The sequence below is a fragment of the Malaya genurostris genome, chromosome 2 (assembly GCF_030247185.1).
Source record: "Malaya genurostris strain Urasoe2022 chromosome 2, Malgen_1.1, whole genome shotgun sequence".
NCBI lineage: Eukaryota > Metazoa > Arthropoda > Insecta > Diptera > Culicidae > Malaya > Malaya genurostris.
In genome coordinates, this window is record NC_080571.1 from 206735603 (window position 1) to 206757822 (window position 22220).

The following is a 22220-nucleotide window of genomic DNA, read 5'->3' on the forward strand; positions in this document are numbered from 1 at the left end:
ACAAATCTTTTCGGATACCTCAGACGTAAACTGGTTGCTTGGCAAATAGTGAGCCTAATTCAATTCACTTTATTTGCGTTTCGATTTCGACTTATCACTGCAATAGCAGTTCTGCTTTGGCTACTAAGCAGTTCAACTTAAACCGCTAAGTAGACGCATGATTTATTTTACTAAAGTAACACACGTCCGGCACCTGGAAAAAATAATGAAATTTCAGCGGAATTTGTCAATCAAATGTTGTTTAAGTAGACTAAGCTTAAGCCTTTTTTCATTAATGTATTATTTATTGCAATATGAATTAAATGTAACTTGTCACGATTTAATTAGGGTGTTCAGTCACAAGTGGTGACTTTTCAGTCAGAGTATTATGAAGTATTGTGATTATTACCAAATTGCTTTCACAATTCTGTGATTTTGTGAAGGAAATAGTAAACCTACTTGTAATATGTAATGGGAGAAAGGGACTTATATACTAACTCACTAACTAATATAAAAATGGAATCGATTCTCCGAGAAAAATCGGTGCAATCTTCAATTGAATCGATTCGCTCTCTGTATTAGTTAGTAAGTTAGTATATAAGATCCTTTTCTCCGTTACACAATGCAAGTAGGTTTACAATTTTCCCTACACAAAAATCACAAAATTGCGGAAGCAAATGATTTCTTCGTGGTAATAACCAAATCATGTATATAATAGGGCTGAAAAGTTACCACTTGTGACCCACTTTAAATCTTAATAATTTAATTTAAACTCATATTTCAATAAATGAAAGCGAATCGATTCAATTGAAGATTTCATCGATTTTTATCGAAATTCGCTGATAATATTATATATGACATTACATCTAATGATTGTGTGTCTGTGTGACTCATTTGTACTAAACCAGAGAGGGCGCTACAAAATCACTTTCATAATTTTATTCTGAATCCTTTGAAGCGTTTTCTTCCTAGTGGAAAAACAATTTGACCAAATTGGTTCTGCATAAAGCATGGCTGGTCTGAAAATTTGTTTTTAAATTAATAATTTATTCTTAATGCAGAGCTTAGAATTTCTGTTTATAAGGGGATAAACACGATTAATATATGTACTACACTTCACCTGGATTCCTTTTATATGGAAACATATGTTGAAGAACCCAAATGAATGAAAAACTTAACAGAAAAGTCTTCTTGTTCTATACCTTTGGATGTATGGTACCGGTCGGGAGACGACCAGGATGTTCACCATGTTCGATGTATGTTCTATCATGTTTTAGCGTGTTTAAGCGCTGTGTCTATCACAAGACTTTGTGTGGCGAAATGGTAGCGCGTATGCACGGAATGTATAAGAACGCAGGTTCGAGTCCTGTCTCTGAGCGTATCTTTTTCCTAAAAATCATCTTTTCTGTTAAATTTTTCATTCATTTGGCTTCTCCAATATATGTTTCCATTCAGTCATTGCAAAAACTGAGCTTAGTTATGGCGACTTTACATCAAACTAACTAATAGTATCAAATCGGAAAAAAATTGTAGTTTAATTTACTGAGCATACTTTGATTTTTTAAGTTTTGCCTTGAGAAGCCGTAATTTGAAGCTAAATTTGGAGTTCAAAACTATTTAAAATTTTAAAAGATGTCGAAACAAATAAAAAAAAAAGATTTTTCCCTTGAGTGCTGCTGTGGGAAACACACGGGGGGTTCGCTTTCATTATATCCTGAGCAAAATTACGTGTAAAATGATAAAACAATTTGAGCAATCTCCGTCCAACAATATTTTTCAAGAGATTGACTAATGATTTTCCATCACTTGTCAAGCTTTCCACGAGAAGGACAAACACCAGAAAGTCACGCACACTGCATATATCAGTTTTATATACTGATGTGATAGGCACATATAACACCAGATATTTTTAGCGAACATCTTACAATCTAGTTGACATTCCATATAAATATGGTCCTGTTTGAATACTATTCAATGCTTTTATTAAATGGCGCATAGTTAGAATCAGCTTGATGAAGTATTACCATATTGCCAAAGATTCTGATCTACACTCAGGCAAAAAATATATGGAATTCTCGTTCTATACCTTTGCATGTATGGAATAAGGATATCGTATGGTTTTATGCCACAAGAATATCGTATGCGAATCATAAGACCGCCTTATGAAGTTACGAAAATTGGAATTCAAATAAAAAGCCTTATGAAATTCATACGAAATTTTTAGGAACATAGTGCGACAAACATAACTTTTTTCATATACTGTGGAATTCATAAGTTGTTCGTATGAAAACTATAATAGTGGTATATTTTTCATAATAGTGGTATATTTTTCATATTAATCTTTTAAAATGGTGATTTTGGTGATTTTTGATACATCATTAGCCTTATGATTTTCACTACTTATTTTACCATTCAACATTTGCGCTTTAAGCGAAGAACATGTGGGCACAAATGAGTCTCCATCATTTTAGTTAATTAAAATTATGGTTTGTAACCATATATAGTTAGTTCCTGTTTTACTAGCGAACAAAACGTGTCGTAAGCCCACTGCGCTCAATTGCTGAAAATATTCCGTATTTCTATGTGTCGGTTTTGCACGATACGCTTTGTGCGATGATTCGTTCAATTCGTGCAGTTGAGATTTTGCGCGTCTTGTTGGACTCTTAATTTCATCAAAATAACAAAATAAACGATATATAATAATAATAATAGTAATAGTAATAATATTATTAAAAATAATAAGATTTTTTTTCTTGAAACGTGTACCCAGACGAACCCGAGTATATTAGTTGGTAGAGCATCTCCAAGTTAAAGTGAAGTTTTCAGGTTCGAATCCAGCTATTGACGATTGTTATTTTTTTTGGAAATTTACATATTTTCGCAATTTATTCCATCCGGCTTACCTTTCAGTCTTTTTCTCGTTGACAGGGAGGGACAGTGAAGTCTGAACTCAAGACAGCTTTGTGTGTCTTAAGGGACAATTTTCAATTCCAGAAGAATAGCCATTATTGCAAAAAGCAAAAGTAGTTTTTTCCGCTGTCGTTGAACGGAAGTTCAAAACAGAAATATTTGTTCATTTAGTACATTTTTCTCAATAAAATGATTGATTTGCTCATGAAGATTTGTCTAGCGATAGCGGAGAAAATTTTTTTGAGTTATATTCCCATAACTGAAGTATAACACAAAACCACAAAAAACTCGCTTTTAGTCAAACCAATTTTCGACCAATTATGAATATTTGAAAATACAATTTCAAAATATTTTTAAAAAAATTTAAATTTTTTTAAAATAGCATTTAAATGAATTATGCTGAAAGCTAGTCTTTTTATAGGTTTTTTTCAACTTTTTCATGTGAAATTCTTAAGCTATGAGCTATTCTTAATGCACGCGTTCAGTGTGTTTTAGGCGAATGAGAGTAGTTTTATGTTCATTTTATGCCTGGTTCTACAAATTATAATGCGAGTGTGAGATGCAGTTTAGATCAAGGTAATTTTACCGAAAACCATTTCACCAAACACCGTTTCACCGAAAGTCATTTCAACGACTGGGTCACTAGACCGAAAGAGTCATTTAGTGGAATCATGAATTAAAACTAAAATTTACTTTCGTTTTTCAACCGGATCAATTTTCGAATTCAACAAAACCGAAGAATGACTTCGCGTAAAAAGCAGCCGACGAAACCCGTAAACTTAGAGAGATGTGATTTGTGCTGTGGGGGACTGACCGATGCTTCCGAGGGCTTGTCAAAAGTGACACCCGTAATTAATTGCCGTTTCACGATAAATCATCTGTGAGGTGAATCGTAAATAAGCCTTCCTACCTTGCCTACCTCTAATCGAAATTCTTTGTCTGTTTACTTGGTGATTTGACTTTTACCGAATTGGTCATTTTGGGTCGAGTTGCAAAGCCCTTTCGCTAAAAGTGATGTAGTTATTTATGAAATACTTAACTACAAAACGAAATGAGTTGCATTATTAAAATAGATTTTGAAAACTTTATTCAACAAGACAGATTGCAAAATTTTTGGAAGAGCATGTCAAATTCTAACCAGTTTTTTTTTTCATTTACCCAAGAATGCCTTCTCGGTAGCCAACACCTGTTCCGTTCGGATAATGGCATTTTAATTACTTACTGGCATGCCATAAACGGCCAGTACAGTATTCAATAATTCATCGTTTTCACACAAGTCACGGCCCAGTGGCACCGTGATTTGCGTAGCATCGAGTTTCCAAACTTGAATCCATACTGACCACAGAAAAAAAACTCATTCAGAGAATCGTCTTTCGACAATCCGGCGTGAAACCTAGATATCCGTATGACGACTTCGCCTTCGCTCGTGAAAACCAAATGTGCCAAGGTGAAAACCAGCAGCAGAGTGATTCCACAGATAAACAAACGTAGAAAATTGAAAAAAACCCTACTCTGCAGCATCGACCGACGCATTGCCACACACCGATCTGACTAATCGAAATCGAAAATGTTGGCTTTTGATATCAATCTTTTCCGCATATTTTCTCATTCTACTTCCGAGGATCGCTGGTTTATCTCGACTTGTTGCGGTTGGATGATTGCCTTTGTGGTGCATATTGAAGGTTGACAATATTTGCAATGCCACCCACTACCGTGAACTCAGTGTGAACTTTGAAACACTCGAGGAAGGCAAGTTTCTCGACTGGAACCAATGACGCAGTAGATCAAAGTAGGTCACGCAGTTCTTTGTGGTGCTCTGAGCGATGAAGCTTGTTGAGATTTTTTTCTCCGTTAACATCTTTTGTTCTTCTATCATGATTCAATTTTATTTTTGCACAACAATAATAGCCATTCCTCACCGGCGGAATGTTTCGATTAGGTTCACTAGCTCAGTAGACGGGACGGTCCCATCGACCGAATCAGAACTAATTCGAAGAAAAATGTAGACGAGGCAGACCCGATTACTTCAATTCGATCCGCACCGGGTATCGACCAGCATGATCTCGATTTGATGCATTTTCGATGGCCAATTCCAATGCAGAGCAACAACCCACTCGCGGAGATCGAAAGTGAAACGAGTGAGTGAAATGGCAATTAGATTAATTGACCGACAGTCTGTGTTAACTGGCCACCAGGCAACAAGGCTACCAACGCCCCCAGTATCCATTTGGTTTGGCGGTGCGAACTTTACTCTTGAAGTAATTAAAACAATACCCGGCCACTATGAAGTGAAAAGTGTGGCGCGGAGAATCTGCATTAAGAGTTTGACAGCGGCTAGGACAATTTGCGTGTCGCACTTCAATGTTTCTCCGGCGGTATCATATCGCACTTAGCGTGCGCCGCCGATTAATTGGATTCATTTAGTGTTGATAGTTTCGTGTGAGTACAGATTCATTATCGGACCGATACACGCTTACACCAGTCGTACACGAATGTACGCACGGGAATTCGATTAACCTGCCCGGTCAGGTTCACATTCGCGTACAGGACAGGAAGTGCCAGTGGCGAATTGCGTTGAGCGACTTGGAATTGCGCGTGTGTCGTGCAGAAAACTCTAACTTGCGGTGCGTGGGGAAACAAAAGACAACGGGGGGATGTAGAACTTATTGTAAACTGGTGCAGAGGTCTGCCCGGTCAAGGGAGATAACCTGTCGGGCTGGATTGTTTTCCATAAACTGTCGCCACTTGATGCGAATCGGGTGGTGGTTCTCCTTGAGGTTATCTCACGAATGCGATCATGAACTGTTCGATCACGGGCTAGCTTTTCCTGAACGATTTTTTTTCCAATGCAACCGAGGATTATACGCCTAGAACGTGTTGTAACCTGCAGAACATGCTCGACTTGTTTAAATCTATACTTGCTAAAAGCAGGCAAGTAAAACAAATCAGATTCTAAGATTCAATAAGCGTGCAATATATACTTTTGAAATATGACATTTTAAACAAAATTGGAATTTCAAACAAAAAATTATATTCACTGAAAATCATTTTCCCTATTTTTTTTGGAAAAATCACTCATTGTCGAGCTCTTCTATAAGCTACCAAATTTTTTGTGCAATAATAGTAATACAATATTCGAGAAAAATAGTGTACATTACATTGTTTACCTAGCTGCTAACTCATTTGCCATCACGGATTAAAGTTCCTTCGGCAGTTCCAATCTCCTATCAAGATTGAGTGTCTTACGAATCGCCTTGCGAACAATGACAACACGATTACTTGTCACAAAGAAAACGAAAGCTCTAATAATTATTTGATTTTACGTTTCGTCTTAGACTCATCAGTGCGTAGCAGTTTATGTTGAACTGCTACCTCCGACCTGACGATTCAACATAAACCGCTAGGCAGACGTAAAGTGAATGCTATTTGCAAAACACTTCTTTGATATTACAACTAAGTGTAATATCAAAACTGACGTCCCGAACGAAACCAGTTTCGGCTTGCTAGCCGTACAGATTGTGGTAAGTTTAAGAGGTAAAAGGTTTTTACCCCTTAGTTTATGCTAGGTGCACATAACCAATTCCATTTAATTTTACGTTTCGTCTTAGACTCATCAATGCGTAGCAGTTTATGTTGAACTGCTGCCTCCGGCCTGACGGTAATATTTATTTTATGGGTTTTTCTTTCCAAAAGCTCATACTTTTAAAATAAGTTGGCATTTAAATAAATTTTCAACTTGATATAATATTTTTCTTGTTCGAACAAACGTTTGCTGTCAGATGCAGCAATTTTCGTTCCTTTCAAATGCAATGTGTATTACTCTTTAAAAAACAACTACTTTTTGTTGTACATATACCTAATTCCAATACCTTTACAAAATATATTATATTCCAAAAATATACACTGAGAAAAAATCGTGTGAATTACGACCGATATATTCCAGCGTAAAAAATGACTCATTTTTACAGCTGATCTAACGCATGTTCAATGCATTCTGACTTATTTTCAAGTGCTCAAACATGCAAGTTTACACACCTACTCGAAAGGTGAGATGACGCTCTTATTTGTCGGATTGGGATTCAATTTTTGCCCTGAGTGGAAAACAGGTTGACAAGTAAAATAAATGTAAACTCACAGAAAAGATGCTTTTTTTCAAACCATCGACGTAGTCTGGTTCAAAAAATCGCAAAATTGTTGAAATTGGCGAAATCAACTGTGTGCAACGTTCCCAAACATTTTTGTGAGTGACATACAATCGATCGGCAAGATCACAGTAAGCGCCGCAATAGAACTAGGAATCAGAAGCTGTATTTGAAGGTGTTGAGAACAATTATGGCTAACCTAAGGCTGTTGAATTATGATATCGACAGGAAATTTCATTCCAGCCAAAGCACCGTCAGAGGAATTCGTCTGCAGTTAGAGACTTTGGCCAGTAAGCAACCAAATAGGACACTGAAACAGAATGTAGTGGCCAAAATACTTGCCCGGAAGTTATCTAATGAGGTTTTTATGAAATACGATACTATAAAGCCATTATTCAAGGTGATGTCCCTAGCAAGCTAAAATTCGTTTTCGCCAATAAAACCGCAAGAAATTCTATAATCTGGCATCGTGATAAATGTACAAGCAGGAGTGCCAAAAAAGCGTGAATCGAAGTTTACTACAGTGAAAAAGTGCCACAGAGGTATCGAGATAATGGAGTGGCTTTCTTCGAAAAGAACATCAATCCACCCAACTGGCATCAATTCCGCCCATAGAGAACAATCAGAATGGAATCAGAATCAGAATCGAGATGCGACAATGATGAAGATATCCCGTATGTAAAAGTACCATTTGATCAGCGTAATCAACCATCCTATGTATGATCCAAACTATATTCTTGAACTTTTGACGATATCTAATATAGTTAGTATATGGTATTTGGAACAAAATGGTCACTCAGGTTAGCCAACGGAGTGTCGAAAATATGATGAGTGGTACTCGAAGAAAAGTTCGAGGCTCATCAAACCAAAATCGGAATATTTTTTTCGCTATTTCTCCTTTAAAGTGTAATCACTGAGATCTTCCTTTTAAGTTTTCCACATTATTATTTCATTGTCAGGGTTCTTAGATAAATCTTTTTTTTTGCGTCTAGAGATTCAACGATTCAAACTTTAATACAGTACAATTTTTGATTGCACATTTGCCAGTTGTTTCAATCGGTACACGTATCAAACTATCCCAAAAGTGTCGAAAAGACCTATCTATACACTTTACGAAAGTAAATTCGGATTAAAATTGAGATTTGGTGCTAACTAAGGAGACAGTTTTACAAAGTTCTTTTGTCTATTACCGAAATTTCCCAAAAAAAAAACAATTGGAAAACTTCCTCTCGCTATATTCGATCGTATTAAACTTAGTTTTTCTTTATCAAATTGCTCGAGTAAAATCGAAATCATAATCGATCACTTACGACATTAACTTATACCAAAACAACAATTTGACGTGATTCAATTATGGCACCTACGTAGTGGTGATAACGGTGACATCTGTAAGTGTTCGCTAAGCAGCTCATTCCCATTTTTACACACAGTTCAAAAGCGATGTTCATTTTTTTCTAATTTGAGTGAAACTAACTTAAAACTTTAGTTCTTTGCACTCAAAATAAATATTTTTTTTTCTTTCTGATCAGAAACGCAAATTCAAAATGATCAAATTTTTGCAAATTCAAAATGATCAAATTTTGCACTCTTTTTTATGCTTGCAAATTTTGCTCAATCCGATACTCAATCTTCGGCATATCATTCCAGTAAATGAAGGTGAACAATCACAACTCAAACCGTGAGTTATATTCCTTGAACGTGCTAACGCCGCAATGACGACGTAGCCCCGAACATTTCCATGTCATCTTCATTCAAAATGGCATTACTGAGATTCAAAAGGGAAGCTAGCAATTTTATCAGTGTAAATTCGCATCCACTGATTGTGATTGCGATTGTTATTCACTTACTGGTTAACACCAAGCAAATTTGTTCTCCTTTCGCAACTTACTTTCTTTTTCTATTTTTGTCACATGAAAGCAATTCTGGAAGATTCCAGATTGTGTACAGATTGTGTTATGATTGTCTCAGGTTTATTTTATCTGTCTGTTTTCAAATGATTTCAATTCGTAAGACCATTGGTCTCATTTCCAATACCATATCGTAAATCAAAATCTCCTCTATTTCAGATGGTTTTTGTTTAAAAATAATCTGTCCGATTTTAGTTTACGAAACAAAACAAAATAAAGATCTGAATAATGTAAACTGTTCTGCCTTCTAGAGATTTCCGCAAGCACCTCGCACACGACCCGTAACAGCACTACTGATTACTGGCGGATGCGACGTCAGCTCATTTAGTCTCATATTTTACGATTTGTTTGTAAACAATTCTGTCCCTCAGACGTCGCAGGTCTACTGTTTCACATGGTAACGGTCATAAGGCACGCGAAAGAAGAATATAAGCTATCATCATGTCTTGCAGTCTCATACCAAGCACACGCGCGCGCCTTCTTTTGATAGCATTGACCCGTCTGAGATGTTCTGAAGGTATTTTGTGTCACTGGAGCACGTGGTACTTTGATGCGAACTCGTAGTTTGGTCCGAATCAACGGATTGGCGAAAATATGCTCCTTCTCGTTATCTACATTCAGGCGTTTGCTGCCATAGGTTTTTAGCGCGTAAATCCAGCATCCACAATTACAAGTCATTCCTGAGGTGATGCAATGTTGCGTGGAAAATACTAGTCTAATCGAGCGTCCACAAGCTCTGAGCGTGTCTACGATCACCAGTGTTGGTGATAGGTGTTGGCTACTCAGGTGCTGAGATAAGCGAGCAGGTCAACCGTGAAACAGCAGTTTTTTTTCTGTCTACTCTTATCATCTCAGCTGAGACCCAATAACACACCTCCTTCGAATGATAGCTACCATCATTCGATCCGACTTTTGAAGCTTTGATGAATATGTATGAGTGAATTCTTGAATTTCGTAATGAAAACGAAGGATTATTGTTCTACTAACAAAACAAAACAAAAAGATGAGCACGCCTACATCGAGTGATTTATTTATGAACTACAGGCTAATCATATGTGTTCAAACAGTGATCAGCAGTAGCAGCACACTGTGCCATAATCAGTGACTCGCCCGAAGCAAACAAAAATACGCCCTAGAATAATCACGACTAAATTACATGATTTTTCTCATCACCGATGTCCAATCGTCTTCTGTGCCTGATATAGTGCCCATCCGAAAGGACATGTAATACCACTGCGACATTACAGAAAGGAGAAGAAAGAAAAAAACGACCGCAACGACTCTTCAAAACAAATCGCAGACGGCCTTGATTGGATGTCGCCTGTCTAGTATATTGACAATGTAGCTGTATATACGAGTATCTATCAAGCAGAAAAAGTCCAACGTGCCCCTCAAGCGAACACGTGGAACACCACTGATAGAACGCATAGTTAGCCGTATCTGCATGAGCTCATTTTGTCTACTCATTTTGCGATTTAGCCACCGGCGGATATCCCGGTTTTGTCTCATCATCTTTGTTCAGCACACTGCCGATACAGTGAGAACAGATAAAGCAAAACCAACGATGACTATGATCAAAATTCGATCGTCTGAACTGCGAATATAAACTGCAGACTTTTGAAAAAAAAATGTTTACAAACATTCACTTTATTATCGCGTGTTTCATGAATAATCACGCTAATATGTTTTTTTTAATTGTTTAATGAGTTGCATTATTTATTATTATTATTATTTATTTCTGTCCTGTGCTTATTCGTCTGCTGTTATCAATCATGTGTAGGAACTACACCGATAGGTCATGACAGAATATTACTTCTATTATTGTGTGTCTGTTTTGATGTCAAATTCAGCTAAATTAGCTGTGAAGTTAATGATATAATGCATTTTTTCATGTTTTGAATTGTGAATTTAAGTGCATTGCGACACTTCTTTTTTGTGCAGACGTAAATTTACATTTTTTCGTAGTGTGTAAAATCGACGTAAACTGCTTTGAACTAAACAACAATAGATTCTTTTCTAATGACACAACTATCTAGCTATTGCGTTTATATCCATCTTTATGCTATGAAACCATGATCCAACAATGTTGTTAAGCATTTCATTACAAGCTGTGCATACAACTGACAATAACAATCTCTCGAAATGTCACCGGAATGTCACCTATAAAGGCCTGAATGTCATTCAGCCGAATACAGAAAATAAACAGATTATTCCTCGCTGATACTTCGTATTGTAAGGTTTCATAGTAGAAATCAAATCCGGTCAATTTGTAGTTAATTGTGTTTTTTTTTCTTTCCTTTAATTTTCAGTGCCGTCTACAATGTCAGTCGCCAGCGTTCAAGCTCCTCATCTGACCGAACTGTGCAGTTCGTTAAGGTAAGCTGAATATCCGAAGATTTGGGGGGAACTTCATCTCTTTTGTCTTGAGAAGTTAGAAAAAATATCACACTGATTTCTGTTCTGAGCATTTTTCTAATCGCCATCGGGAAGCTAGGCTCCAACTATGTCAACTGCCAGGTCAATCGATAGGACTATTTCGAGCGCCAGCGAAATCAGGCGATGCAACAATGGGAAATTCAATGAAATAACCGACTTTCAAGTTCCGGTCAAAACAAGATAGTGAAACAGATAAGCTATTTTTGTTCGTTTCAAACTTATTGGAATTCCAGATTCGAATGTGATATCGGAGGCATTGTTTTCGCTTCTAGCAATAAAAGCGAGTCCAGACATGCTTGAAATGCGACGTTGATATAATACTGGCAGTAATTTTTCTACATTCTACATTATTCGGGCGTTCCGTTGCTGTTGTATATACGTTTCGGAAATCCTCTAATAATTAATTTTTTTACGTTGCGTCTTCGAGCCACCAGTGCATTAGTAATTTATATTGAACTACTAGTGTGACTTAGCAGTTCAATAGAAACCGCTAAGCAGACCCAAATCTCAACTCTACCTGTGAGTGGCATACTTACCGATCATAACAATAAATAAATAAACATTTCGATGGAATATCACGTAACATTCCTCTCAATACTCCTAATTGTGCTCGGAAAATAATCCACCTAATTTCTTACACTGGCTTGTGCAGAACCCCGGCGGAAAACCCCGATTTTACATAACAGTGACGCAACGTCAATAATATCATTAGCTAAAGTATAGAGCAGGCACTGTATTCTGAGAACACTAAGAACCCTTCTAGATTAGACTATTCAAGATCTCAAAATGTGTCGTTAAAATCTCGAGTATCTCGTTCGATTAGTTCTAGCACTACGACTGCATTAGTTGTTACAGCTGAAAAGTGTTCCGTAAATCGAAGCTGACGCTTTAATCTTCAGAACAATTCTAGATATACAATTTATGACAGCTATAAAATACGAATCAGGAGATTATAGAACTAGTTCTTTGGGAATGTTTGAATTGTTCTAATCTGAACAAGTTTATGAAATTTATTAGATGCTTATAACTGTTGACTATTTCTTTTATCTATACCAGAACTTGATTGCTGGACATTCAGGAATTAGAACTGAATTCGTACTTTTGGACAGGTTCGGAAAATCACTGGAACTGAATTCGTACTTTTGGACTGGTCAAGAAAATCAGTTCATGGAATTAGTTCAAGAATTCCGAATCTAAACTCATTTTCAGAATCCACGATTGAAATTTAATTCTAGAACTGAATTCTGAACATAAATTTTCATTAAGGAACAGATTTTAGTTCTAAAATCTAGTTCCGAACTCAATTCCAGAAAGCAGGTTCTGAATTTTAAGCCTGAATTCTGGAAATGAATTCCGAAACTGAATTTAGGAAGTACATTATGAGTCCGTTCAGAAGTCCGTTCCCAAATTCTTTGGAGTTCAGATCTAAAACGTTTCAATATTCAGATCTAGAATTGTTCAATTGTTGATTTGGATTGAGAATTTTGGGTACGAAGTCAGAACTCGAGTTGAGGCACTAAACTCGGTTCCAAAATCTTGTCAAGAAACCAGTTCCAGAATCTATAATTAGGAGTTAGTTCCAGGGCTTAGTTTCAAATTTTAAATCTGTGTTCTGGAACTGAATTCAGGAACTGAATTCAAAACCAAACCAATTAAATTAAGTTCAGCCTGTGAACCATTTCGCGGTTAATTTTAACTTTTGGTTGAAATCTGACACTTGAGCGGTTATTTTGTGTCGCGAGTAGTTAAATTTAACTAAAACTGCGTCCCATTTCAAAGTTTGACGGATGGAAAGTTATATGGGTTTATTTTGCACTGGAAATAATTTTAACTAAAGAATTGATATTAGAATTTTCTTTGCAAGATTTTTTTCAGTTTCGTAAAATAACCATCAATCTGTCAAAAATAACCATGCTTTCGAGCAGGGTTATTTTTGACAACATCAAAATAACCGCTCGAGTGTCAAATTTCAACCAAAATTTAAAATTAACCGCGAAATGGTTCACAGCCTCAGAATTCAGGAGGACAAGAATTCAGGTTCTGAATTTAGTTCTAGAATCCAATTCAAATGAGGGGTAACACCACGTAGAAGGTCTGTTGTTGTTGCTGTAGGTTCTCACCTCGACATACAATTCCGTCTAATGCACACGCGGAAATGATCGATTATCGACCCTGGTTTATCATTTATACTCGTCCAGTTGGACATCGGGACCGAGACTACCTCAGCAAGCGTGATAAATTTTTCTAATTGTTTCCAAATGATTGAGAAAACTAATGCCGTTTTTCATTGAAAAATACTGGTGGCGTGGATTGCTCTGGTTTTGCACTTTCGAGCAGAAATGCAATATTCTGAAGGTGTTTCATTGCCATTCCTGCTCGAAAGTGCAAAACCAGAGTAATCCACGCCACCAGTGTTTTTCAATGAAAAACACCATAAGTTTTTCGATTTATTCATGGTTATTCCAACTGTCGAAAATTCTATCACAAATTGCTGATCATATTTCTGAAGGCATGAAGAATGAATTATGCTGTAGCGTTTTGTACAACTTGATTAAATTCCACCCATTCTTCCCTAAGCCGAATTTTGAAATGGTGCCTTTAGTAAAGTAAGACGCATTCACGTCAAAAATTAAACCGTTAATTTAAATTACTCTTCAGAAGAAATTCGCTATGTGCTATTCATTATTTTGTTTTTCGAAACATTAGTTAAAAGCAAAAATTCAACAAATAAAGGAATCACATTTGAACAAATGCTTTAAAAGTACATTTCAGTTATATTTGCAATCATTTCACTTTCTAAGACAAAACGCCTGAATGTATGCTGCAAAGAAGTAGACATACGTCTGACGTTTTAGCCATCCATGTTAGCTGCATTACGCTTGAATTTCATCGAAATAAGTCCAAATAATTCATGATACGAAAGCGTTCAACCAAAATGTACTTTCAAAACATAAAATTTCAATTTTTTCCGCAAATCATGATCGGGCTCATATGTAGGATTGAAGTTAGTATTAGTAAAACTGGAACACCTTGTAGGGGAATACGTTTACTTCAGTCTAACGTTATGGTGCATCTCCCGAATAAAATTCGGAGCTGCTAAAAACGTTTTCAGGAAATGTTCAGTAAACTTAGTAACGTATAACAGTTTTGAATTACTTACAACTTTGCTTCCGCCGTTTTTTTCCAAAATTAAAAGCTTTATTGCGAAAAAGTGCTTACAGATGTATTATTCAAAGTATTGTCCATTGTTAGCGACAACTTTCTCCCATCTTTCCGGCAATTTTCAGATCCCGGCTCGAAAAAAAGGAGTCCTCTTTTGACACTATCCAGGAAGCAATCCATTTTTCCTACTCTTCGAAGGATTGAAAATGTTGATCTGCCAGGCCGTGTGGAAGTCAAAAGGGGCAACATCTGGGGAATACGGCGGGTGGGGCAAGACTTCCCATTTCAGCGTTTCCAGGTACTTTTTGACCACTTTTGCGACGTGAGGCCGAGCATTGTCGTGTTGGAGGATGACTTTGTCATGTCGCTCTTGATATTGTGGCCACTTTTCTTTTAGCGCGCGACTAAGGCGCATCAGTTGCGTTCGGTAGCGATCTCCTGTGATGGTTTCACCCGGTTTTAAGAGCTCGTAGTAAATCACACCGAGCTGATCCCACCAGATACAAATCATAACCTTGGGGCCGTGAATATTCGGTTTTGCCTTCGACGAAGTAGTATGTCCGGGCTTTCCCCATGATTTTCTGCGTTTTGGATTATCGTATCGAACCCACATTTCATCACCGGTTACGATTCGATGTAAAAACCCCTTACGATTTTGTCTTTGAAGCAGTTGCTCACATACACTCGATGTCCCTCGGTTTCAACTCGTGCGGCACCCAGTTTCCTTCTCTCTGAATCATGCCCAGGGCCTTGAGACGTTTTGAAATGGCTTGCTGACTAACTCCTAACGATTCGGCAAGCTCTTTTGGGTTTGGCACGAATCTTCATCAAGCAATGCCACCATGTTTGTCTTCGACATCGAAATCACCATTTTTAAAACGTTGAAACCACTCCCGACACGTTCTTTTACTCAGAGCAGCATCACCGTAAGTTTCTGAGAGCATTCGATGCGCTTCAGCTGCATTTTTTTTCGAGTTGTAACAGCAAAGTAAAACTTCCCGCAAATAGCGAGAATTAGGCACATAAACAGACAAACACACAAACAACTGTCACTGAAACGGCGATGACAATTCGTTAGACACTGTACACACTCACTTTAAAGGCATTATCATCTATGTATTTTGACCAGCCTCAGCCGGTACAGCCATCTATCGGAAAACGGCGGAAGCAAAGTTGTACACCTGATATTATTCAAACTTTTAAAATTCAATTCTAGAAATAATTAATTTTTGTCTTTCTAAAATAGAAAGAAAAAAAAGAACAGCAGCCTATTCCAGTTTGATATGTGACAGTCGAACTGAACGAATAAATAAAGCAGTATTTTAGGCATTCACAACGCCCTGATGTATAACTGTTCTAAAATGACAGGTTGGCGTATAATTTAAAACTGTCATAGAAAGAGCTCGAGCTTGATAATCTCATCGCTCATTCAGTAATAGCCGTTCAACCGAGAAGGTTGTGTATAGAAGCGTACAGTTTAATAACGCTGGTTAGTTTACACGCGTTAAATACGACAACGGTTGAACTACAGGTAGAGACCTGTTGGCAGCAGCCGTTAAAACGTAAAATCGTGCTGCATAAGAGAGCCCTAGTGCTGGGCCAAGCTGGTGAAGGAAACAACAAAGGGCGTTTCCCAAGCTCTTCCCAGGCCACAATATACAGCCACAAGTGCTGAGCAGGAGAGTGCAAAGGCACATTGAAGAAGAAGAGTGCAAAGGCACACAGAAGCAGGAGAGTGCAAAAGCACACCGGTGCGAAGGCACTTCGGTGCAGAAGCATATCGGTGCGGAGCACAAGGAAGAAGGAGACAAGACAACTCGGTCTTTCCACTGCCATACAACACGCAGGTATACACCGGTGACCTGCGCTGGTTACAGCTGGCGAAGACAAAAGTAAATCGGAAATCGAGTGGTGCTGGATGTCAGGTAGCAGTAGCATCACATCCAACAATCAGCAACCAACAAGAACATCTAGAGCAACGAGGATCTACACGGCAGTGCAACGGAGATAGACAACAATTTCAAGGTAGAAGTTTTTTCTTTTCCTTTTGATTGAGTACTGTGTAGTGTTGGTTTCATTTTTTATTTTAAAGTTTGATTAAAAATTTTAATGTGATGGATGAATCCATGGACGTAAATCCTAGCATGAATCCTGTACCCCCACGGACGAAAAAATATCAGGAGAGCTCTTCTGGGCCTTGGATAGTCATTTTTAGAAGTATATCAAAGCCATTAAACATTTACCAAATTTCTAAAGGTTTGACATCACGATACTCTTCAATCAAAGAGATCATAAAAGTAAATAACGATAAAATTCGTGTTGTGGTAAATAATTTGAAACACGCGAATGATATTGTCTCTTCGGAACATTTCATTAAAGAGTATAAAGTTTACATACCCTCCAAACATGTCGAAATTGACGGTGTTGTTACCGAAGCGAGTCTTTCGGTAGATGATTTACTCAAGCATGGTGTTGGTCGTTTCAAGAACTCTATGCTTGAGGGTGTGAAAATACTGGAGTGCAAACAACTGTACTCAGTAGTTCATGAAGAGGAAAAAAAAGTTTATCGCCCATCAGACTCGTTTCGAGTGACATTTGCCGGGTCTGCGTTGCCGTCCCATGTCTATGTCGATAAAATTCGCCTCCCTGTTCGGCTTTTTGTTCCAAACGTAATGAATTGTACGAACTGCAAAAAATTCGGCCACACAGCTACTTACTGTAGTAATAAACCAAAATGTATTAAGTGTGAAGGGCCTCATAAAGATAATGATTGCAACAAGGAAATTGAAAAATGTATTTATTGTGGGAATAGTCCTCATGATGATATTTCAGTATGCACTGCATTTAAAGTGCACAAAGACAAAATTAAGCTTTCTTTAAAAGCACGGTCTAAGCGCACATATGCAGAAATGCTTAAAATGGTCATTGATGTCCCCCCTTTGGAAACCGAAAACGGGTTTTCAAATCTAGAGGAAACAGAGGACTCTGACTCTGACGAAAATAGTGAAGGTAATTCGTTTATCACTACCCAAGGGTCAGTTAAGAGAAAGAAGTCTTCTTCCAAATTACCAAAAAAGACACCTAAAGTTTCATCTTCAAAAAAAGATCCCCGTGTTAAACAAAAAAAGTCAAAACCAAAGACTGTGCCTCCTGGTTTGTCAAATTCACAAACCAATCCAGGATCTAGCACAGAAAAAGGTAATAATCCTGTGGGCTCCATTTCACAGCCACCAACAGGATTACTGAAGTTTTCGGAAATTGTTGAATGGATTTTCTCAGCATTCAATATATCTGAACCCTTAAAGACCCTCATAATGGCATTCCTTCCAATAGCTAGAAATTTTTTGAAGCAGTTATCAGCTCAATGGCCAATTGTCTCAGGTTTTGTATCTTTTGATGGATAATTTATCACCCGCCGCAAATGATACAATCACTGTCCTGCAGTGGAATTGTCGAAGCATCATGCCAAAACTTGATTCATTTAAAATTTTATTGCATAGTCAAAAATGTGATGTATTTGCTTTATGCGAAACATGGCTTACTTCAAACATAGCTTTAAATTTTAATGATTTTAACATTATACGTCTCGATAGAGACTCTCCGTATGATGGAGTGCTTTTGGGAATTAAGAAATGCTATTCCTTTTATAGATTAAACATCCCTTCAACTTCTAGTATAGAAGTTGTTGCTTGCCAAATAAACATTAAAGGCAAAGATATTTGCATAGCTTCGGTTTATATTCCTCCAAAAGCACAAGTTGGACAGCGACAGCTTAATGAAATGGTTGAAGCCCTTCCTGCTCCACGATTGATTCTAGGGGATTTAAATTCGCACGGAATGATGTGGGGTTCCGTTTACAATGATAGCAGATCATCTTTAATACAAAACATTTGTGACAATTTTAGCATGACGGTATTAAATATGGGTAGCATGACACGGATCCCAAGACCTCCTGCACGCCCAAGTGCATTAGATCTATCTCTTTGCTCAACATCAATTCGACTAGATTGCACCTGGAAAATATTGCCTGATTTACACGGTAGCGATCATTTACCAATCATCATCTCAATTAGCTGTAACAAATGTATTGCTAATTCAGCTAGTATTCCATATGATTTGACAAAAAATATCGACTGGATTAAATACCAAAGTAGAATCTCTAGTATTTTGAATTCAATGGAAGAGCTCACTCCACTTGAAGAATATGACTTCCTCATTCGTTCGATTCTGGAGGCAGCAGAACAATCCCAAACTAAACGCTTTCCTGGGCCAACGACTAACAGAAGGCCTCCCAACCCCTGGTGGGACAAAGAGTGCTCAGAGGCTAAACTCGCAAAACAAAATGCTTGCAAGACGTTTCTAAAACGGGGAGGAGGAACTCCTCAGAATTTTGAAAAACTTATGGTTTTAGAAACCAAGTACAAGAGCATACTTCGAGCCAAAAAATGTAGCTATTGGAGACATTTTGTCGAAGGTTTGTCAAGAGAAACCTCAATGAGCACTCTTTGGAATACGGCCAGACGAATGAGGAATCGTAACGTGGGCAATGAGAGTGATGAATACTCGAACCGATGGATATTTGACTTTGCTAGGAAAGTTTGCCCAGATTCTGTTCCTACGCAAAGCATTATACGGGAATCTCCTCCAAATAATGGTTTTATTAATAACCCATTTTCAATGATGGAATTTTCTATAGCACTCTTGTCTTGTAACAATAACGCCCTTGGGTTGGACAGAATTAAATTCAACTTGGTGAAGAATCTGCCCGACATCGCAAAAAGACGTTTGTTGGAATTGTTCAACAAGTTTCTTGAGCAAAATATTGTTCCGCCTGACTGGAGACAAGTGAAAGTTATCGCCATTCAAAAGCCGGGGAAACCAGCTTCCAATCACAACTCATATAGACCCATTGCGATGTTGTCCTGCATCAGAAAATTGTTCGAAAAAATTATTCTACGACGTCTCGACACTTGGGTCGAGACGAACGGTTTGTTGTCAGATACTCAGTTTGGCTTCCGTAGAAATAAAGGGACGAATGATTGCCTTGCATTACTTTCGTCTGACATCCAAATTGCCTTCGCTCAAAAGCAACAAATGGCATCTGTATTTTTAGACATTAAAGGAGCATTTGATTCAGTTTCCATTGATGTTCTTTCAGACAAGCTCCACCAACATGGACTTCCAGCGGTTATAAATAATTATTTGCACAACCTTTTGTCAGAGAAGTGCATGTATTTTTCACATGGCGATTTGGCAACATTCAGAATTAGCTACATGGGTCTCCCGCAAGGCTCATGCCTCAGTCCGCTCCTCTATAATTTTTACGTGAATGACATTGACAGCTGTCTAGTAACCCCATGTACACTAAGGCAATTGGCAGATGATGGCGTGGTTTCAGTTACTGGGCCCAAAGCTATTGATCTGCATAAACCATTGCAAGATACCTTAGATAACTTGTCCGTTTGGGCTGTTCATCTTGGTATCGAATTCTCTGCGGAGAAAACAGAGTTAGTCGTCTTTTCAAGAAAGCATGATCCCGCGCAGCTTCAGCTCCATATGATGGGAAGAATGATTCAACAGGTTTTAACTTTTAAATACCTCGGGGTGTGGTTCGATTCCAAATGCACGTGGGGAGGACACATTAGGTATCTGATAACGAAATGCCAACAAAGAGTAAATTTTCTTCGAACAATAACAGGATCTTGGTGGGGTTCTCATCCGCAAGATCTAATAAAATTGTATCAAACAACGATACTTTCAGTGATGGAATATGGATGCGTTTGTTTTCGTTCCGCTGCAAACTCTCATTTTATCAAACTTGAGCGAATTCAGTACCGTTGTTTGCGAATTGCCTTAGGCTGCATGCACTCGACACATACAATGAGTCTTGAAGTTCTGGCGGGAGTTCTTCCATTAAAAGATCGATTTTGGGAGCTTTCATCACGCCTGCTAATAAGATGTGAGGTGCTGAATCCCATGGTAATTAATAATTTCGAACGACTAGTCGAGCTTCGATCTCAAACAAAATTTATGACAGTATATTTTAACCATATGTCACAGGAAATCAACCCTTCAAGATATATTCCTATCCGTGTCAGCATCCTAAGTGCCCCTGACTCAACTTTATTTTTCGATACATCCATGCAGCGTGAAGTGCGTGGAATCCCGGATCATCTACGCTCGACGGAAATCCCAAAAATATTTTCAAGTAAGTTCAGGCATATTGACTCTGAGAAAATGTTTTACACGGACGGATCGCGAATTGAAGAAGCGACAGGGTTTGGTATGTTCAACATTAATGTTTCGGCCTCATTTAGGCTTCAAGAACCTGCATCTGTTTATATAGCAGAGCTAGCAGCAGTTCATTATAGTTTGAGTGTAATCGTCACATTATCTCCAAACCATTATTTCCTCTTCACAGATAGTCTGAGTGCAATTGAAGCCATTCGCTCAATCGCTGCTGGCAAAAATGAACCGTTTTTCTTGGGTAAAATAAAACAGTGTCTGAACGACATATTGAATAATAATTATCTAATCACTATAGTCTGGGTCCCGGCTCATTGCTCCATTCCAGGCAATGAAAGAGCCGATAATTTAGCCAAACGTGGTGCTATTGAGGGTGAAATTTATGAGCGACCGATTGCTTTCAACGAATTCTATAGTTCGTCTCGCCAAAGAACACTTGCCAGCTGGCAAGCATCTTGGGATAGAGATGATCTGGGTCGGTGGATGCACTCAATTATTCCGAAAATATCGACAAAGGCATGGTTCAGGGGACTGGATGTGAGTAGGGATTTCATTCGTGTGATGTCCAGACTCATGTCCAATCACTACACGTTAGATGCACATCTCCTTCGAATTGGGCTCTCCGAGACTAATCATTGTGCTTGCGGAGAAGGTTATCGGGATATTGATCATGTCGTTTGGACATGCGTGGAGTATCGTGATGTCAGATCTCAACTAATAAATTCTTTGCGTACCCAAGGTAAACTATCCAATATCCCAGTTCGAGACATTCTTGCTTGTCGTGACCTTTCATACATGAAACTTATTTATCATTTCATAAAGAAAATTGGAGTTTCAATTTAATAAAGGCCCCTTTTAAGACTTAGTTCTGATCCCAGCTGCGTCCATGAGTTCAACCAATAGCTAAATTAGAATAAAAATTATGTAATGATACAAACAAACTCGGAACAGTTTATGAAATTATCAACAAAATGTCTGAAAATAACAGCTTATTTTATTACTTATAGAAGTTAATCGTTTGGTTCAAATAATATTTCCGAGTAGATTTCATAATTAATGACGAGTTACCTAAGATGATATTTAAGCTATAAGAGAATATGTTTTAATAAATTCAAAACGTTGTGACTATGTTAGAATTAAATTAGGATAAGAATATTATGTAAAAGTGATGCTACGGCGAAGAAAAACTTATGTAAACTGCCTTAAGAAATAAACGTATTTATGGGAAAAAAAAATCTCATCGCTGTTCTGTAGATGTATTAGTGTACTGTGATGTTTCAAATCAGAAACAGTCAATCAAAAGGAATGGTCTTCGAAAACGATATGAATTTTTGTCACGAACTTATAGAAAATATTTTGGATAATTTTTTCAGCTTATATTGACAATTTCTGAAATACAACTCGACGCTTTGACATTTGCTCTGTCAGATTTCATTAC

The 22220-nt window shown here is 37.7% G+C and overlaps 1 protein-coding gene across 1 annotated transcript in view; it reads left to right on the forward strand.

Moving 5' to 3' along the window:
* Positions 1-22220, forward strand: part of LOC131427249 (protein pinocchio) — a 97300-nt gene that overhangs the window by 71257 nt on the left and 3823 nt on the right. The window contains exon 3 of the mRNA XM_058590262.1: positions 11248-11314. Within this exon, the coding sequence (XP_058446245.1) occupies positions 11248-11314 (67 nt within the window). The remainder of the gene's footprint in view (positions 1-11247; positions 11315-22220) is intronic.